General features: G+C 35.1%; 1 protein-coding gene across 2 annotated transcripts in view; it reads right to left on the bottom strand.

Annotated features, from left to right (window-relative positions):
* Positions 1-19,854, bottom strand: part of LOC148939747 (uncharacterized) — a 241,434-nt gene that overhangs the window by 93,350 nt on the left and 128,230 nt on the right. For both annotated transcript variants that reach the window (XM_089106283.1, XM_089106282.1), the window contains exon 11: positions 19,367-19,459. In XM_089106283.1, the coding sequence (XP_088962409.1) occupies positions 19,367-19,459 (93 nt within the window). The remainder of the gene's footprint in view (positions 1-19,366; positions 19,460-19,854) is intronic.

The following is a 19,854-nucleotide window of genomic DNA, read 5'->3' on the forward strand; positions in this document are numbered from 1 at the left end:
GATGCTTATGAAGGGACCTTCACTAACTTACATATCAAAATACTTTCAGAAACGTCCAGAAGGTAATGATAAAAAATTCATACCTAGGAATGAGGTATGATCATACCCATACTAAAATCATACTCATAGTCATAGGTATGTCAATCATAATCATAGGTATGATCATACTAAAATCATACCCATACTTTGAACGAGTTTATTTTTCGGAAATACCTGTGTCACAAGCAAAAATTATTGAGACGTTACACATCACTAATATCTGGTTCCGCTGAAATATCACTCTCGTTCCCCATGAAGGTGATAAACATTTTCTGTCAAAGGAAAATGATATCCAAACATTTTTCAAATTGAAGGATGTTATTATTTGAGTCAAATAAATCAAAGAATTTATGAGGTAAATAAAGATAAAAATGTAGATGAACAGTGTTTCAACTTCATCCATGTCGGTTAGCCATAACAAAAAAAAAAAAAAAAAAAAAAAAAAAAAAAAAAAAAAAAAAACAGAACTTTTTATAAATTTTGTGACAGCACTTTTAGCGAAAAGCATTGAATTTCAGTAAATATAACAAGAAATTCGTAGCATTCAAAACATTGAAACGCGGCTACACCCCTATACCCTAGACCCCTACGCCAAGACTAAAACCCCTAAAGCCGAGACTTCTATATGCAAAAACTTCGGTAACAGAAATAAAAGCAGTTTTAGCTCGTTAAATACGATTAGATTTGAGGTCGGATGACCTCACTGGCCGATCTACATATTGGTCTTTTCAAAATGTCGGCAGTAAAACGAATAAGCTTCATTCCCAGCTTCGTTTGAAGAGCACTTCTCGCCTTCGGGTGAAGCCAGCAAGGCATCCATTTACCTTTCCTTACCTCCTACAGCCTTTCAGCGACAACATTCGACAATGGTAACGAAAACCCGTGCTTGATTAATTGCGTCAAGCCCACAAAGCGTCTCTTCCCTCTCTGATCTCTGACCTGTAAGAGGGTTTTCCGGTGCTCAACCACGTTACAATAAGTAACCTTTCAATCCAATAATCTACGCAATCTCCCCACTCTTTGTCTACGGCACCTTTTGACCGATTTGGCAAGGCGTAATTGGCAAGGAAATTGGCAATATTTGGCGCACTGAGAACTCCTGAATTTTGGGCTCTACAAAATTGCTGCTTCATAAGTGCCATCATTAAGCACGAACCCACGAGCCTTGTTTGCCTCTCATTACAGGCAATCTAATGGTCTTATGCCAATTTTAAATTCTTGGTCAACATGCCTGAGACTCTAGGCATGCATGCCTTTCCAAAACTAACAAACAAGTATGTGTCCAATAAGAAAATCATGCATACTCCCGCCATTTACCCGTGCCCCATCCATTTAAACATTTGCATCTCAATTACTTGGACTATCTGTCTTGGCTTTTCTCTGTCTACAATGCGCCATGTCTTGATGCAACCTATGCAACCTGCAAAATACTTGATAACTTAAATTCAAAATCAACTTGTGGCACTATTTTAGTGAGTGCAGATATGGGCAATGAGTTTATTTAATATAAATTCACTTTCACAGGAGCCTGATTAAAAAACCAAAATAACAGCACATTTTCAACAGCAAATTTAGGCTTTTTTGTTGAGAGTCCAGACCTCTGTCAAGCAATGACACGAATTTACTCTAGCCGAGCATTAAAGCAGAGAAGAGTACCTCACCAAGAGAGAATCTTCTTTGAGACTAGCAACAGCTTAGGACAAGATTTCCAATTTTTACAAGCAATATCTTGTTTGGCAATTGTTTGCCCTTCATCAGCAGCATAACTAATCAATACGCACAGAAGACGGCAAAAAAGAACACAAGTTTTAAAATAAATTTGGAAACAGAGCAAGTCAGGTCAACACAAGGCTTCTTAATGTAACAAATACGAATGCATAGTTAAGCAAAATCACATGTTTGGGCTAACGACTGTGAGTAGAGAGCATTGGACAAAACACACGACTATCTCACATCGAAGCAGCTTCCTTATAAACTTCTCTGGGCGCCAGTTGGATTTTTTTTAATTTTGTGCCCTTACTGTCTCCTCAGAATTTCCATTATTTCATGAGTAACTGATCAGTCTGGCTATCTCTTCTAATCCCCTTAAACCATGATAAACTTCTTTCAGAGTAGGTAACATAAGGAGTCTTCTGTGCATCATCCCTTGTCGCTGGACATAGCTGAAGTTTCCAAAACTTCAGCGACAGGAGGGTCAGTCTGGAACAGAGCATTGAATTTGGTCAAAAGATCTAAGAAACATTCCCCATGAGTTCCTTCACAATGGGGTTGTGAAGAACACTGAGCCCCATATCATCTGAATTTATGGGATCTTCAAAAATAAAAACCTGAAGTACAGTTTCAACGGCTCCCAGAGATATAAATGATTTTGTCTATCATGTAAAGTTTCCGTATTCCGTAAATCCCGTAAGCACGTCTTTTTCCGCTTTTGAGACTAAAATTCAGTACGGATAAAACCGTAAAAGTGGAAATACTACATAAAGATTAATAAATATAGTTTCATCATTTGCAAATTAGGACAAGCAAAAAATAAGCTACTAAAAATCTTACATTTCGTAGTTTTCTGTCAAAGAATACAAGCTTACTTTTTATTGCGCTTACTTCTTAATCGATTTTTGCTTGAACCCGAAGGGTCACCCAGTTTGCGTCATCTGCTTTATATCTCAGAGTGGCATGTGTATCGCAGAGTTCTGCCACGCGTGAAACAGTCCCCATAAAGCTTGGAACAGTCCATGCAACGCTTTGCACAATTTGGCCTCGCCTGGTACACTTTGGACACGCGTCACCAGGTGTATGTTATTTCTGACAGTTGCCGCCTCCTTGCTTCACCCCTTTCTCGATTTGATGCAGTTCTTCGGTCCATTTGACAAGAATAAATTGGATTCTTCAAAATCTTCCCGAAAATGAGCAGTAGTAAAAATTACCAATTTTTAGTTCGTGTTAATATTCGTGTAGCGCTAGTGTGTAGCGGAAAACCCCATTTTCTTTGGGGGAAATTCGGCGAAGCCCCCAAAAGAATATGGAATAATAGAAGCACTGATTTGACGGTCAAGTTCAAAATTTCCAGAAACATTCCAAAAGAGTAACAACAAGGAATAAATAAAACTAAATTCATAATTACTTGTATTAAAAATTATCATTAATGATAATTTTTAAAGACATATTAATGATAAATTTGGTACAGTATTAAATAATCAATTAAATTTTTTATTAGAGAATCGATAATTAATAATAATTAATTAATTATATAATATTAATGATAAAATTAACGATATTTTTACGCAACGAATTTATACATGAAGTTATCATTAATTGTTAATCAATAGATAATACATATTAATAATCTGGTGTTAAAGGGTGATCTAGGATTGTTTTCATTGAGGGTAAAAAGATTGGTTAGAATGATAGGATACTGGGAAAAGGTGATTGGTTTACAGAATAATAGGTTAGTAAACGCAGCTTATCTGGAGGTGTTGCAGAATAGAAAGAAAAGTTCATGGGCTTCCCAGGTGAAATCAATCTTAAATAGTTGTGGTTTATCAGGTGTTTGGAATGAAGGGAAGGGCATAGGGCTGGATGTAGGAAATGTAGCAAAACTAATAAAGGGAGTGCTTGAAGATCAGGAGATTCACAAATGACAGTGTGAAGTCGCGGCTTCGGTGTACCTCGACGTTGACCAGCAAATGAAGGAGGTTTGAGGATATGATAATTATTTTAAAGCGGGTTTAAACAGTGAAAAAGTTAAGGGGCACATATAAAGGAGGGGAAATTTTCTAGCACTTGGGGAAAGGAGGAAATATTTGGGGAGGGTAAGGGTAAAGGACGGTCCTTACTCATGCCCTATGTGCGGAGAAAATGGTGAGAATCTGCTTCACTTCATGGCCCTTTGTCCCGAATTACAGGATTTAAGGAAATAACTATTTTTTGTTAATGTGGGGACAAGTGAGTGGTTGAATTCAGTAATGGGATAAAAAAATAATGGGACAATAAGAATGATAGCAAAGTATATAAAATTGGGTATGTCACATAGAGATAGATTTTTGTAAAGGGGGTTGGGTGAGTGTGGAAAGTATTGTTGTATGTGTGTAATTTGTTTTCTTGTTTGTTATTTTTGTAGTCATGGCCCTTGATAGATGAAACATACATCTATCTATTTATGTTAGTTTAATGGTATTGTGTGCTTTATTATGTTTTTGTAATGTTTTGTAATTTTGCGTTGTTATTGTTATGTAGGCTACCATACTTTGCTATGAGTGTTATAATCATGTGCTATTATTTTGTGTGATTTTTCTTTTTTTGCCATGTTCCAAAGTGGTTTTTATTGCAATAAAAATAAACATCTATTAAGCATTCAAATTTCACCCACTGAAGGGACGAGTCACAATTTACTCGAGCCATGTGATAGTCACACTCACGGATAAAATCACAATTGCGCATGACTATAGGGTCAATAAAAGATGACTATAGCCATATGATAGTCACACTCAGGGATAAAATCAAAATTGCGCATGACTATAGGGTCAATAATAGATGACTATAGCCATATGATAGTCACACTCACGGATAAAATCACAATTGCGCATGACTATAGGGTCAATAATAGATGACTATAGTCATATGATAGTCACACTCAGGGATAAAATCAAAATTGCGCATGACTATAGGGTCAATAATAGATGACTATAGCCATATGATAGTCACACTCACGGATAAAATCACAATTGCGCATGAGTAAAGGGTCAGTAATAGATGACTATAGCCATATGATAGTCACGCTCACGGATAAAATCAAAATTACGCATTACTATAGGGTCAATAATAAATGACTAGAGCCATATGATAGTCATACTCACGGATAAAATCAAAATTGCGCATGACTATAGGGTCAATAATAGATGACTAGAGCCATATGAAAGTCACATTTACGGATAAAATCAAAATTGCGCATGACTATAGGGTCAATAATAGATGACTATAGCCATATGATAGTCACACTCACGGATAAAATCACAATTGCGCATCACTATAGGGTCAATAATGGATTCCGTCTGCGTTATGGCGACTTGAGCAACGATAAAACGTAAAAGTTATGGTCGATCATTCAGAATGAAGATTTGTGGTATAATCTTTTGAAATTAGAAAAGATGGAAGCTTAAAACGGCAGTTTTCCTATCTCTAGAATGAATCTGGCAAAAGATACAAAGACACGGCAATACTACCAGGAGCGCAATTGGGGGGGGGGGGTGAGGAACTTTTGAAAAATACATTTTCGGGCATTTAAGTGAAAAAATCGAAAGAAAAATTAAAATACCCCCCCTCCAAGATTTTGAACGTTTTTGTGTCTTCATCAAAAATCTTGCTTCTCTCGTTCTTTACCGTGAATTAATTAAAAAAAAATTCCGAAAAATAAGTTTTTCAAAGAAAAGTAAAGGCCATTTTAAACTTAAGCTCAGTAGATACAAATACCTGTTAAAATTCAAACTAAAAAACGACCAGAACTATTAAATTTAGGACCAGAACTATTACTATTAAAAAATAAATGAAACCCAAAACGAACAGAAGTTAAAAAAAAAATCATAGGAAAAAACATACAACAAGTAATAATATGAATTAATAAATAGATCTTAAAGCGAGTAATATTTAGATTGAATATGAAAGTCAAGCTTAAAACAAAAAACAATATTTTGCTATTGAAGTATAAACGGAACTTAAAACGAACAGAAATTAAATAAACAATCAATGCAAACGAACATACAATAGATATTAATGTAAACTAATAAATAAATCTTGAAACGAGTGAAACTTAAATTGAATATGTAAATCAAGCTTAAAACGAACAAAAATTACTACAAACAAGAGTTTGGGTATCGCCTCCTTCTCTCACTGTAAAAGTCTAAAACCTACGGCGTCATTGGCGCTTTACTGAAAAACAATGTTATTATAAATATTTTCTTTTGTACTTAATATTAAAAATAAACATTAAAATTATAGAAAAATTTTGAACTGATGAGCTTTCAGCAATTAATATCATTATACATCAAATATTCAGTTTAATTTACGAGTTCTTTCTATATTAGTTCTTTCTTGTATTAGTCCTTTCCAAAGTTTTTCAAGACGAATATACTTCCACTTTAAACAAGAGTTTGGATACTACCCCCTTCCTTAACTGTAATATAAAAGCCAAAAGCCTTATGCGTCATTGGCGCTTCACTGTAAACAAATTATATTACAGAAATTTTCTTTTACAGTTATTAAAGAATTTAAAAAAAAAATTAGAGTGAAATAAATTCTTAAACTGATGGATCTTTCAACAACTAATATCATTATCTATCAAATATTCAATTTGATGTTGTTTATACTTCCCAAGACTGTTTAAGACGCATATCGTTTTCAGTAAAGCGCCAATGACGCAGTAGGTTATGGACGTTTACAGTGAGAGAAGGAGGCGATATCCAAACTTTTGTTTGTAGTGATTTTTGTTCGTTTCAAGATTGATTTGCATATTCAATTTAAGTTTCACTCGTTTTGTTTATTCATTTACATTAATATATATTGTATGTTTGTTTACGTTGATTGTTTATTTAATTTCTGTTCGTTTTAAGTTTCGTTTATACTTCAATAGCAAAATATTTTTCTTCGTTTAAAGCTTGATTTTCATATTAAATCTAAGCTTTACTCGCTTTAAGATCTATTTATTCATTAACATTATTACTTGTTGTATGCTTTTTCCTATGACTGTTTATTTAATTTCTCTTCGTTTTGAGTTTCATTTATTTTTTAATAGTAATTTCTGGTCATTTTGAGTTTGAATTTTAACAGGTATTTATATCTGCTGAGCTAAGTTTAAAATGGCCTTTATTTTTCTTTGAAAAACTTATTTTTCAGAAAGTTTTTTATTTAATTTTTGTTCGTTTTTGATTGCAAACAGTTTCAAGTTTTTAAAAATTCCTTATTTCAAAAGCAAACTTTTAAACAAAATCACATCTTCATCAAAGTAACAAAACTGGTATCAAAGTAACAAAATTAAAGTGAAAAAAGTTTGCTCCCTTCGAAATGAGCCCCTTTTGAAGTTTATACGACGAACCCTTCCATATAAAGTGCGTCTGGGAAAAAAATGGAGTGTGGGGGAGGCTAGCTGCCCTCCGATCACTTTTAACTCTTAAGAAATGAATTACAACTTTCAATTTCAACTTCCAATCGAATTACAACTTCCAATCAAATGAATTACAACTTCCAATCAAACGTGCAACGCTTACCCTCGGGCCCTGGGGGGGGGGACACCGGAGTTTTTACTATCTGAACTCTGAACTATTTTTAACAAAATTTCTATCTCAAAATTCTTATCTGATGCATTTAGGGCGTGGAGGGGGGGGTCTATTTGCCCTCCAATCTCTTTTGACTCTTAAAAAAAGAACGAAAACTTTTAATTTCCAATCAAATGAACCCTCTCCGAAGTTTATACAAACATCCCTTCCATAAAACGATATATGCCCCCAGAGCATTACTTAAAACGCCTGCCTCCGGGTCATGGGGGGTTGCGTCGACAGAGGAGTTTTTCTTATCTGACCTTTTAATTATTTTTAATGAAATGGCTTTTTTTTAAATTTATCGGATAGGCTTGGAGAAAAAAGGCTGAGGGGGCGGGGCTAGTTGCCCTCGGATATCGCACTAGCCCTTTGATTTCCAATCGAATGAGCCCTTATTGAAGTTTCTGCGACAAAGCTTTCTATAAAAAGCTTATATGCCCCCAGGGCATAACTTACAACCCTTGCCCTGAGGGCGGTGGAGGAGTGTCCTCCTTAAAACATAATTTATATTAGGAAATAAACTACGTAGAACAAAATGGCTATCTCAAAATTTTGATTCGATGTGTTTGGGGAAATGATGGGCGTGGAAGGGGTGTTCGTTGTCTTCCGATCACTTTGGACTCCTAAAAAGGGCAATATAAATCTCGATTTCTAATCAAATGAGCCCCTTTTTAAGTTTTTACCACGACTCTTTCCAAATGAAGTACTTCTGGGAAAAAAAATAATAAATAATTAATAAAACATTGGAACTGTATGGCCTTTACTATAGGCAACGCTATAGCGTTGCCTCTGATTGGCTCCCCATATTACAGATAGTCTTATATAAAACCATATAAACAATATAAATATATATATATATATATATATATATATATATATATATATATATATATATATATATATATATATATATATATATATATATATATATATATATATATATATATATATATATATATATATATATATATATATAAACCATAATTCATCAATTTGATTAATGACTTATTTAATTAATGACACTAATGATTAACAATAAAGCATCAATTATTATATGGCTCATATAATAGCGTCCTTCACTTTGAAAAATGTTTGAGCATCGTTTTCATTTGACAGAAAATGATTATTTTATTTTATATGTGAACAAATTAGTGTTGCAATAGGCTTTTCACACCATTTTCTCACAATTCAAATTTTCCACCTCTGTAAAACATGTCTGACGTTAAAATCAAGTAAAAACACTTCTCATTCACTTCTCTTACGCTGTAGATTGGGCATTACTAGTTCTAACAATTCCCTGCAGCACCAATCCCCCTGAGGCCAACAGAGCTATGCAAGCTCCTCTCCCATTCCAATCTATCCAAAGCGTCTCTCTTTACACCCTCCCAGAAAGTTCTCATTTCAATCAAATATTTCCGTGCGACATCCTCCCACCCCTTTCGGGGACGACCTGCTTTTCTTTTGGCCCTAGATGGCTGGCCGACAAGGAAAATCTTTGGAAATTATTCATTCTATTTTTCATGAATTTGTTGCTTTTTGCAGTTAGTTGTCATTGGGTTTGAACTGTCAAAATTATTGTTCAAATCCACCAAAACTGAACTGTCATAAATTCTCCCGCCCCTTTCGGGGACGACCTGCTTTTCATTTGGCCCTAGACGGTTGGCCGACAAGGAAAATCTTTAGAAATTATTCATTCTATTTTTCATGATTTTTTGGCTTTTTGCAGTTAGTTGTCGTTGGGTTTGAACCGTCAAAATTGTTGTTCAAATCCTCCAAAACTGAACTGTCAAAATTCTCCCGCCCCTTTCGGGGACGACCTGCTTTTCGTTTTGCCCTATACGGTTGGCTGACAAGGAAAATCTTTGAAATTATTCATACCCTTTTTCATGAATTTGTTGCTTTTTGCAGTTAGTTGTCGTTGGGTTTGAACCGTCAAAATTGTTGTTCAAATCCTCCAAAACTGAACTGTCAAAATTCTCCCGCCCCTTTCGGGGACGACCTGCTTTTCGTTTTGCCCTATACGGTTGGCTGACAAGGAAAATCTTTGAAATTATTCATACCCTTTTTCATGAATTTGTTGCTTTTTGCAGTTAGTTGTCGTTGGGTTTGAACTGTCAAAATTGTTGTTCAAATCCTCCAAAACTGAATTGTCAAAATTATCCCGCTTCTTTCGGGGACGACCTGCTTTTCGTTTGGCCCTAGAAGGTTGGCCGACAAGGACAATCTTTGGAAATTATTTATTATATTTTTTATGAATTTGTTGGTTTTTGCAGTTAGTTGTCGTTGGGTTTGAACTGTCAAAATCGTCGTTGTCAAAAAAAAAAAAAGTTCAAAAAATGTTGATAGAAAAAATTGTTGTTGTCGTCTTTAATTTCAAACGAACAAAACAATAAAGCATATTAAACGTTGGAATTATAATGGCAAAATGGGCCATCCAAACAACTGCCAAGTAATTAGAGGTAATTCTAATTTAATTAGAGTAATTAGAGGTAATTCACCCCACTGGAAAGAATTCAAAGTCGTTAGCCTTACTCACATGAAAAATTGTCTTAGAACAATTTCTGGCAGTTATATAGGATTCAAGTACTAGAACCCGTGGCAACGAATCTATTTAAAATACCTCTAACGTTACAACTAAGCATGAAAAAATTACCAAGTTTCTGAAAAATAAATTCTTACTAATAAGTACTAATAAAAGACAATTCCAAATTATTTATTTCTTCTCTCAAATGAAACAAAAAGAAGAACAAGATAATATTTGGGATTAAAAAAAGAATTACATATATATAAGCTGATAAGAGACACACACTATGTAAGGAGTTTAGTGGGTGGGGTGTGATGACAATCCCCCCTACTACGAAAAAAAACAATTTTTGACGGATTTATAATCTCTTATATATTCAAGAAGCAGACATTGTGGGTGCTATGACTTTGAACCGTCTCAATCTTATTTTAAATCGTCTCAATAAACGTCTAGGATCATCGACACCACTGCTCCGCAGTTGAAACCTAAATCAAAACCATCTACGCACCAGAAACATCCACACAAGAAACATCTAAAACCCCCTACACCAGAAACCAGAAACATCTACACACAAATTCGACAAGGCGAGCTTTTAACAGTATGTTCTTCCTTTTCAAATTAAATAATAAAAAAAAACAAGTTTTTTCAACTGAAAGTAAGGAACGACATTAAAATTTAAAACGAACAGAAATTATTCCGTATATGAAAGGGGCCGTCCCCTCCTCAACGCCTCGCTCTTTACGCTAAAGTTTTTTATTGTTTAAAAAAATAAAGTTGTAAGACAGAGTCAAACTTTAGCGTAAAGAGCGAGGCGTTGAGGAGGGGACAGCCCCTTTCATATACGGAATAATTTCTGTTCGTTTTAAGTTTTAACGTCGTTCCCTACTTTCAGTTTAAAAAAAACTTTTTTTTAATTTAATTTTTGAACGTTTTTGAATTAATGCAGGTTTTGATTTTGGCTCAACGTACATGAATAATTAAAATAAAATTTGAATATTAATTTTACTTTTATTTGGTTAAATGGCTTTCTCGAAACTTGTTTAATTTTATTTACGAACGTTTTTATTAGTAATAAATATACGTAACTTACAAATTCAATTACGTAACGAACTTCTATATTCATAGATTTTTAATACGTATATTAGGGGGTTCGCCCCCTAGTCAATACCTAGCTCTTTAAGCTAAAGTTCGAATTTTGTTCCAATTCTTTAAAAATGACCCCTTAATCACAAAGGATAATTAGAATAAATAGCTCTTATGAAAGTACTAAAAAATCTTTGGCTTAAAGAGCGAGGTATTGACTAGGGGGTGAACCAAATCAAATACATAATATGTTCTGTTCGTTTTAAGTTTTGATGTTGCTCCTTACTTTCAGCTGAAAAACTTGTTTGTTTTATTTAATTTCTGATCTTTTTTTAAATAATGCTGGGAAATCCGGCACCCCCTTCATAGCAATGTCCATTCCCCCATGAAAACTTCCTTCATGTAAAGATCCTCCCATATAACCCCCGACCCACACCCCCCCACCTACCAGAAAAAATTCCCCCTGAAAACGTCTGTATACTTCCCAATAACCAACACTATATGTTAACATTGGGTAAAGTTCATAACTTTCAGCCCCCCCCCCGGGGACTTCGGGGGATTAAGTGATCCTAAAAGACATAGTTATCATATTTTCGACCATGTTGATCAAAATGGCTATCTCAAAATTTTGATCGGGCGACTTTGGGGAAAAAAATGAGCGTGGGAGGGGGCCTAGTTGCCCTCCATTTTTTTGGTTACTTAAAAAGGGCACTAGAACTTTTAATTTCCATTCAAATGAGCCCTCTCTCGATATTCTAGGCCCATTAGGTCGATACGATCACCCCTGAAAAAAAAAATAAACACGCATCCGTGATCTTTCTTCTGGCAGAAAATGCAAAATTCAACATTTTTGTAGATAGGAGCTTGAAACCTCTACAGTAGGGTTCTCTGATACGCTGAATCTGATGGTGTTATTTTCATTAAGGTTCTATAGCGTTTAGGGGTCTTTCCCCCTTTATTCTAAAATCACCCAAATTTTCTCAGGCGCGTAACATTTGATGGGTAAGACTAAACTTGATGAAACTTATATATTTGAAATTAGCATTAAAATCAAATTCTTTTGATGTATCTATTGGTATCAAAATTCCGTTTTTTAGAGTTTCGGTTACCATTGAGCCGGGTTGCTCCTTACTTACAGTTCGTTACCACGAACTGTGATATTCCTTTAAAGTACTGACTCAAATTTATTGTTAAATTAATTATAATTTATAGTTTGTTGATTTACTTTTTAATATTTATCACATTAGCAAGCTCTTTGTCACTTTATAGAAATAGCACATGGAAACAATGATAACTGATAACTATAAAATCTGAAAACTAAGCGGTCTGATGATTTCGTTACTTCTTAATGATTAATCTAGGAGTAAAAATATGGTCGATGCATCCTCTCCCCTTCCTAAAGCCATACTGTTCTTCACTGTTCTACTGTGAAGGCAGTATTTTTTTCTCATCTAACTTCCCTCAGTCCTCACGAAAAACTATACATAACATTTTGTTTTTTACGCCAACCATCCGAGAGACAATTTGGCTACTAAAATGTATTGAATAAATATAGAAGGGAAACTGAACTGCTCCACGGGGGAAACTAACCAAACAATCTGAAAAATCCACGGAATATCCTTAGTTTGTCTTTGATATATCTTTATCGCCGCTCTCTCCATTTTGGTTTCGCCGCTGAAGCTATATTGTTATCAGGGGCACATCCAAGGGGGGGGGGGTTAAGAGTGGACACAAATTTCGAGAGGGTTTAAAACCCAGACCCCCCCCCCCCCCTGAATACGGCCTTGACTGTTACAGATTGAGAAAAAAAACCTTTCGGGCGAATATTTTTTTTGAAAAATTCAAATATAGAAATTTGGCATTAAACATTTCAATGGCTTCCGTGCTATTTCAATCATAGGACCCTTTAGTTCATCATAGGCCTAAGTAAAGAACGATGTTGGCACACTGTATTATTTATTTTATTTTTACCAGGGCACTTCGTATAGAAGAAGTTGTCGTAGAAACTTCAAGAAGGGCTCATCCATTTAGAAAATGAAGGTTGTAGTGCCCTTTTTAACAGTCAAACCTGATTTGAGGGTAACCAGCCCTCCCCCACATCCATAATTTCCCGTAACGCATCCAATCAAAATTTTGTTCAGCATCTTTGAAAAGTCCAGTAATTATGTCTTTGGGGATGACAATGCCCGATGTCCCCCACTGTCCTCAGGGCAAGGGTTAAAAGTTATACTAGTTGCCCATTGTTAATATTTAAGGTTTTAATGGAAGGGATGGTCACTTAAACTTCGGAGGTGGCTTATCCAACTGGAAATCAGAACCCCTAGTGTTCTTTAATAGTCAAAAGTGGTTGGAGGGCAACTAGCCCCTTCCTCCCGCGTCCTCTTTTTCCCAAATGCGTCCGATAGAAATTTTGAGATAACAATTTTGTTTTAAAATTGTCTAAAGATCATAAACCCACCCCTTCGGGATTGAAACCACCCCTCAGAAAATGAGGGCAAGGGTTGTAAATTATACCCCAAAGGTATATAAGGTTTTTATGGAAGGAGTGGACGTATAAACTTTATATGAGGCTCATTTGAATGGACATTGAAACTTCTAGTTCCCTTTTAAGAGCCAAGAGTTATAGAGGGAAAATTCCCCCCCCCTCCCCGACATAATCTCTTCCCCAAACGTACATGATCGAAATTGTGAGATAGCCATTTTGTTAAAAATGGTCCAAAGATTATATAATAAAGCCGCCAGGGTTGACACAGCCCACGGAGAGTTCTGGAGCAAGAGTTGTAAGTAATACCCTGGGGTCATATAAGGTTTTTATGGAATGGGTGGTAGAATAATCTTTTGATAGGGCTCATCTGATTGGAAATTAGAAGTTATAGTGCCCTTTTTAAGAGTCAAAAGTGATTTAAGGGCAACCAGCCCCCCCCCACGCCCATATTTTTCCAAAACAAGCATTCAATCATAATTTTGAGACATCTATTTTATTCAGCATTGTGAAAGGTCCAGTAATTATGCCATTGGGCACGTCAAATCCCCTGCAGCCACAGGGCAAGGGCTGTAAGTTAGGCAATTCCTTCATTATTTACATATAGTATATGTTATTGAGAAAGGTATGCATGATTGAACTTTACTTTCCAAAAAGACGAAGGGCATTCAGGTGAGCCTTTCAGAAAAGGTTGAGGGGAGTGTTGAACTAAATCAAAACACGCTATGCGTATAAGAGTTGTCAAAAGGTCGTAATTCAGGAATGACCGAGTATATTAATTTGGAACTTTCAAAAAATGATAAGGGAGATGATCAATTGACGAAAAGGCAATATTTTCACGCTATTACCATTACTATATCTACCACCACTAATACTGCTACCAATACAACTACTACTGCTAATGCTACTACTACTACTACTACTACTACCACTACCACTAAAAATACTGCTTATTTAGCGAGTACTACTGAGGCTGAGGATATTGAAAACAAATATCTAATGAAACGTTTAGGGGAAAGTTGAACTAAATCAAAACATACTATGTGCATACAATTTGCTGATAAGGGCGTATCAGTAATATTTTTGAAACGCCTTACTGTATCAAGATATAACTCTTGGGGCATCATGATTGGATATTCAACTGGCCGCAAGGCAACATGAATTTGCTACTACTGCTATTAATACTGTTGCTACTACTGTTGCTACTACTACCACTACTACTACGATTCTAGTTAAATTAAGGTTACGGGTATGAAGGTGAAAAGTTGACAGAACATTGAGGGAGAATCTGAACTAAATCAAAACACACTTTTTTTTCGACATAATACCTTTAAATTAGGTGTTGTTTTCTTAGACCACACTGCCGTTCTAAGATGAACAAATAAACTTTCAAATGGGGACAAATCCATTTATATAAATCCATATATAATACGTCGTATATATGGGGAAATGAGACCAACCCAGTAAACATCTATAAACTCAACATTTTGTTTGCAATTAGAAGACACAGAAAGCTTTGCCACTTTCATTGGAAATTTGTCTTACATTTGCGCAAGATTAAAGAAGAAAATTTACATCAAGAACTTTCAACGAACTTTGTCAATGAACTCTCTCTGAAAACAATCTAGTGAATAATCTGGAAGTTCATTATTTTTTGAATGACCCGAAAAGTTATTTATTTTGTTGTATATAAATATGCTAGTTTCAATCTTATTATTTTAGTATTTCTACTGAAGACGGTCGCAGTATATGTGGCCGAAATATCTGGACTTTTGTACCTGTTTTTTCACTGTCTAAATAAATGGATTTATCCCCATTTGAAAGTTTATTTGTTCGTCAAAACATACTATATACATGCAGATTGTTAAAGAGCGTTTCTCAAGAATGGATTTGGGTAATAAGTTGGACCGGAGAATGCTTAAAGGCGAAGATGAATTGACAAAAAGGTAATATGTGCATGAAACTACTAACACTACTACCACTCCTAATAAAGTAATTAGAGTTAATTCTCCCCACTCTAAAGAATTCAAAGTTGCTAGCGTTGCTCATATGAAAAAATGTCTTATAGAAATTTCTGGCAGTTATATTAGCACTCAAATGCTAGAACATATTACAAATAAGCCTATAAAATTTGTCGAATTTCTGAAAAATGAAGAATTTTTTTTTCTTTCAAAAAAAGCTAAAAAAAGAATGAAATACCTTTTTAGGATTGAATAAAAATTATTCATGTTGATAAGAAAAAAAATTTCTAAAGTTATTTTTTTTTCTTCTCTCCAAAGTTGACCAGGGACGTACATTACGTGCAAATTTGGTTGGTGGGGTGGGTTGAGGGTTTAACTCCTCCCCCAAATAAATTATTTCCTTATAAAATTTTATATTTTCAAGAAGAAGACATTTTGGGTCTGATGACCTGACATCGTTCTAATTGACTTTCTTCCCCACCGTTATCACCACCACTGCACAGCAATTCACTATCAAGACCTAGTATCTACTGGAAAACTCAATTTGTGTAGGAGATAAAGCTACCCTAGACTCGATGCGACGAGTCCATTGGCGAAGCCAGAATTTTTCCTCTGCTGCACTTCTTGAGTTACGAACTAGTAGCCACAAAAGGGCTTCAACGGTGTTTCAAAAAGTCAAAAAGACATATTAGAGACATTATAATGTACAGTACAGACATATAATAAAGTTCATAATAATATATATATATATATATATATATATATATATATATATATATATATATATATATATATATATATATATATATATATATATATATATATATATATATATATATATATATATATATATATACACGATACATTAAAACAAGGATTCCCAGGAAGACTCATAAAAATATGAATTTCACAGGAATTAATGCTTATCTGAAATCAAATGCTTACAAAGGGTTTTACGCACTATATTTTAGAGTTGTACACGATTTTGTGTTTTTAGACAAGCTTTGACATCATGTATGTACAACTCCAAAAGTGACCTTTTTTGTGCCTATAACCAGAAGTATTATTCATAGAAACGGCAAAATTAAAAATGTCAAAATAATTGGAGATGACAAAGTAAAAAATAGACCATAATAGAATTTAAACGCACACAATAAACACAGGATGAAGCCAAAAAAAACATAATTGCAAGAAGGTCTTCTCAATTTGAAAATCTTTGAAAGAAGACATGAATTATCATCATCAGTCTCATTATCAGCACCTTGCTGAGCTGACCGCCAACAAAATCTCTTCAAATCCTAACCTCTTCAATTCGTCACCTCTTCTTTGTCGAGGCAGGTAAATGGCTTTAAATCACCAAAAATTAGGGTGGGGGAATGTATTTTCCAAGTCTAGGGAAAACAAATTTGTCGTTTTTTCTTCAATTTTTTCGATAAAATATTAAAAAAGAAATGTTCAATGAAATACCCCCAAAAAAGTATTTCCAAAATCTTTGGTGTGGGGGCAAAATTAATTCAGGGGGTACATGCCCCCCCTGACGTCACTGGATATGACCAACAATCCCACTATCCAAACATGACAGGCAATCGTTAGATAAAACTTGCTTCTCCTTGGACTTGCCCATAATCACCATTCAGATTCAGATCTCATAATTAAAGTACAAGTTCAAGTAAGAAAATGCTTGAACTGTGTCCTATGTGCTCATCTACTATCTCCTTTTGTACGAAGCAATAGTACGTCAATTACTTTGAACATGATTACCAAATTGGATATAGAGTATATTCTGTGGTGTAATTGCCACCAGATGTAATTGATTTTGCTCTTTCTGGATAACAACTGACAAATCCAGATAGGTACAGATAATTTTAGCATTCCTTTGACTCACTTGAATGATGCCCTGCCTCTGCGGCTGCGTTACTATTTCTTTTCATCTGACAAATCGATGAGCATGGTGGCGTTATTCTCATCGATCTAGGGCTAGACAAAATAGCTGGAATGATTATAGATCTGTAAGTTATAAGTCTATCTCTTAAGAGCTCAGCCTAGGGAGCACCCTAGATGATATTGATACTGGTGTTCTACTGGTGTACCGGTGTACTATATGATATTGATACTGGTGATATTGATACTGGTTGTTAGTGTTCTACCAGTTAGTTTCACTTGCATGATTTCATTATTGACGAATGGGTGTCCTTCATCAATTCCCAAATGCCATTTTTTACTCAAGTGGAACGTCTCTTTCATAGCCCCCAGCCGGAATATTTGATCAATTAGATACTGTAATCCATGGCTAGTCCCAAGTAAATAGCATTTTATAACTATTTAGGTTAACCTATACCCCCTTTCTTTCCCACAAAAAAAAAATCTTCGTTACGTGTCTGTTTGCATCAACTTGAGATAGAAATAATGGAGCATAATGACTTAAAAGTTTCTATGGCTTTAAGAATATCTCTCGTTTGAGTAAATATTTTACAAGAGAAAAGGCTTACCCTATTTATAAACAAAAAAAAAAAAAAAAAAAAAAACTCCGCGAGTAGAGATGTTATGTGTCATCACTCAGAAGACACACGAGCCAAAATGAAACAACTCAAAAGAGCGCGAAAAGTGTTTCGAAATGTGCAAGATTCTAGTGAGGAAAAAATCTCCCCATATTGACCGACTTGAACTTAAATCATTGTTCTTATATAAACTAGATTTAGAGCTGATGAGTACTTAAGAGTAACAAGATGCTTGTCCAAAAGAGGTTTTTGAAATATATTTAAATACTCCAGTCAAAAGTAACCACAACTTGAGTCAGCGGTGTGACTCCGTAAGTCCAGCCAGAGTCAATCTAGCTCTATATGGGTACCTGGAGAAATCTGTAAGTCCAGCCAGAGTCAATCTAGCTCTATATGGGTACCTGGAGAAAACATAAGGATGCTCCATTCCTTCAAAATTGGGTCAATATTTTCCCTGGCTGGATTTTTTAATTTCATTTTCTTCCCTGGGTTCGAATCTCTAAGAATAACAGGCTAACCGGAATCCATTTTCTTGAACTCATGAGTACCCATTGTTTCATTTCCAGTAATGTTGTGGAAAAGGCAACGTTGCTGCGATTAAGGTAGGAAATGAGGTTAGTAGCGGGTTTCGTAATGAAACGTGCCTTCATTACCTGCCTTAATCTGCGATTAAGGCAGGAAATGAGGTTAGTAGCTGGTTTCGTAATGTGGTTGAGGTTAGTAGCTGGTTTCGCTGGTTTCGTAGTAGCTGGTTTCGTAATGAAACTTGCCAGGTTCTTACCATCTTACCGAATCAGGCTCTTACCAGGGATACAGAGGAGGGGGAGGTATGCGCTAATGTTTGGGCTCTATGAAGTCCATTCTTATGGAATAACCAAAGGTTTTCAAGTTTATCCCGCTTTTTATGAAAAAAAATTGTTAAAAAGTGGGAGGGGTGGACAAACCTCCTATTACTAGCATAAAAGGAGGAACAGAAAAAAGGGGAGAGAGAGAAAAAGTGAGATTCTAGTGGTCCAGTTTTAGACAACTGTAAAAATTTGAAGTGTAACGCTGAAGTCTACAAATTTCACTGACTAAATTACGGAAAACTGAATGTCATAGACGCTGAGAATGTAGATGTAGACGTCATAAAAGATGTTCTAATCCCCTTTGGCCGGGCAAATCTCATTATACAGTACCTCTAACTATTCCGAGGGGAAGGAGGATGGAGGCGGCTTGAGTCTTTTCTAAACATTTCCTTGGAGAAGATAGGTGTGAAAGATGTTTCAAAAAGCGTTCTTTTTTATTTCTTGAAGAGAAATCGGAGAGGAGATTTGCCTTAGCTGCCAGAAAGATTTCCGGCAGCTGACAGAAAGATTTACTCTCATTTATAAATGTTGTAAGTTTCTAAGAGGTCCATTAAGCCAGTATTGAGGGATGGGCAATTCACCCTACACCGTCCGTGTGCCAGTATATGTGTAAGAGTATCTTACCTGTTTTCCAAATGACATCTGCAAGATCGGCTCATTAATCAGAATGTTTGAAGCTATTTTGGCTGAACTCACTGCTTTCTTTGGCCTCCCTCTCTTCATATGCAAAAAGAAAAAGCAAGTATTAAAAAGGAGCAGGGCCAAAGAGTAAGAAAAAGGGGGATTTTGGTGCCTTAACATTAGCAAACTAGTTAATATATAAGTTTACCAGTGTCTGTATTATTATACCATTTCAAACAATTTGCAGATTTTGTCTTAACAATACAACTACCTGCCATCACTAATTCTTTACTTTGCTTTCCTTCTTCGCTTGGCATCTTCACTCTGATATCTTTATTCAATTCTTTACTCTGCCATTACTAATTCTTTACTCTAATATTTTACTAAATATGAATAAGTTCAAATTTAATTAATTATTTTCAAAACGCCTAATGCTTAAAATATTAACAACGAAAAAGATCGTGGTAAAAAAGATGGTACAACTAATATAT

Source organism: Artemia sp. Qi Xiang Cuo, chromosome 20 (assembly GCF_049724085.1).
Source record: "Artemia sp. Qi Xiang Cuo chromosome 20, ASM4972408v1, whole genome shotgun sequence".
Classification (NCBI taxonomy): domain Eukaryota; kingdom Metazoa; phylum Arthropoda; class Branchiopoda; order Anostraca; family Artemiidae; genus Artemia; species Artemia sp. Qi Xiang Cuo.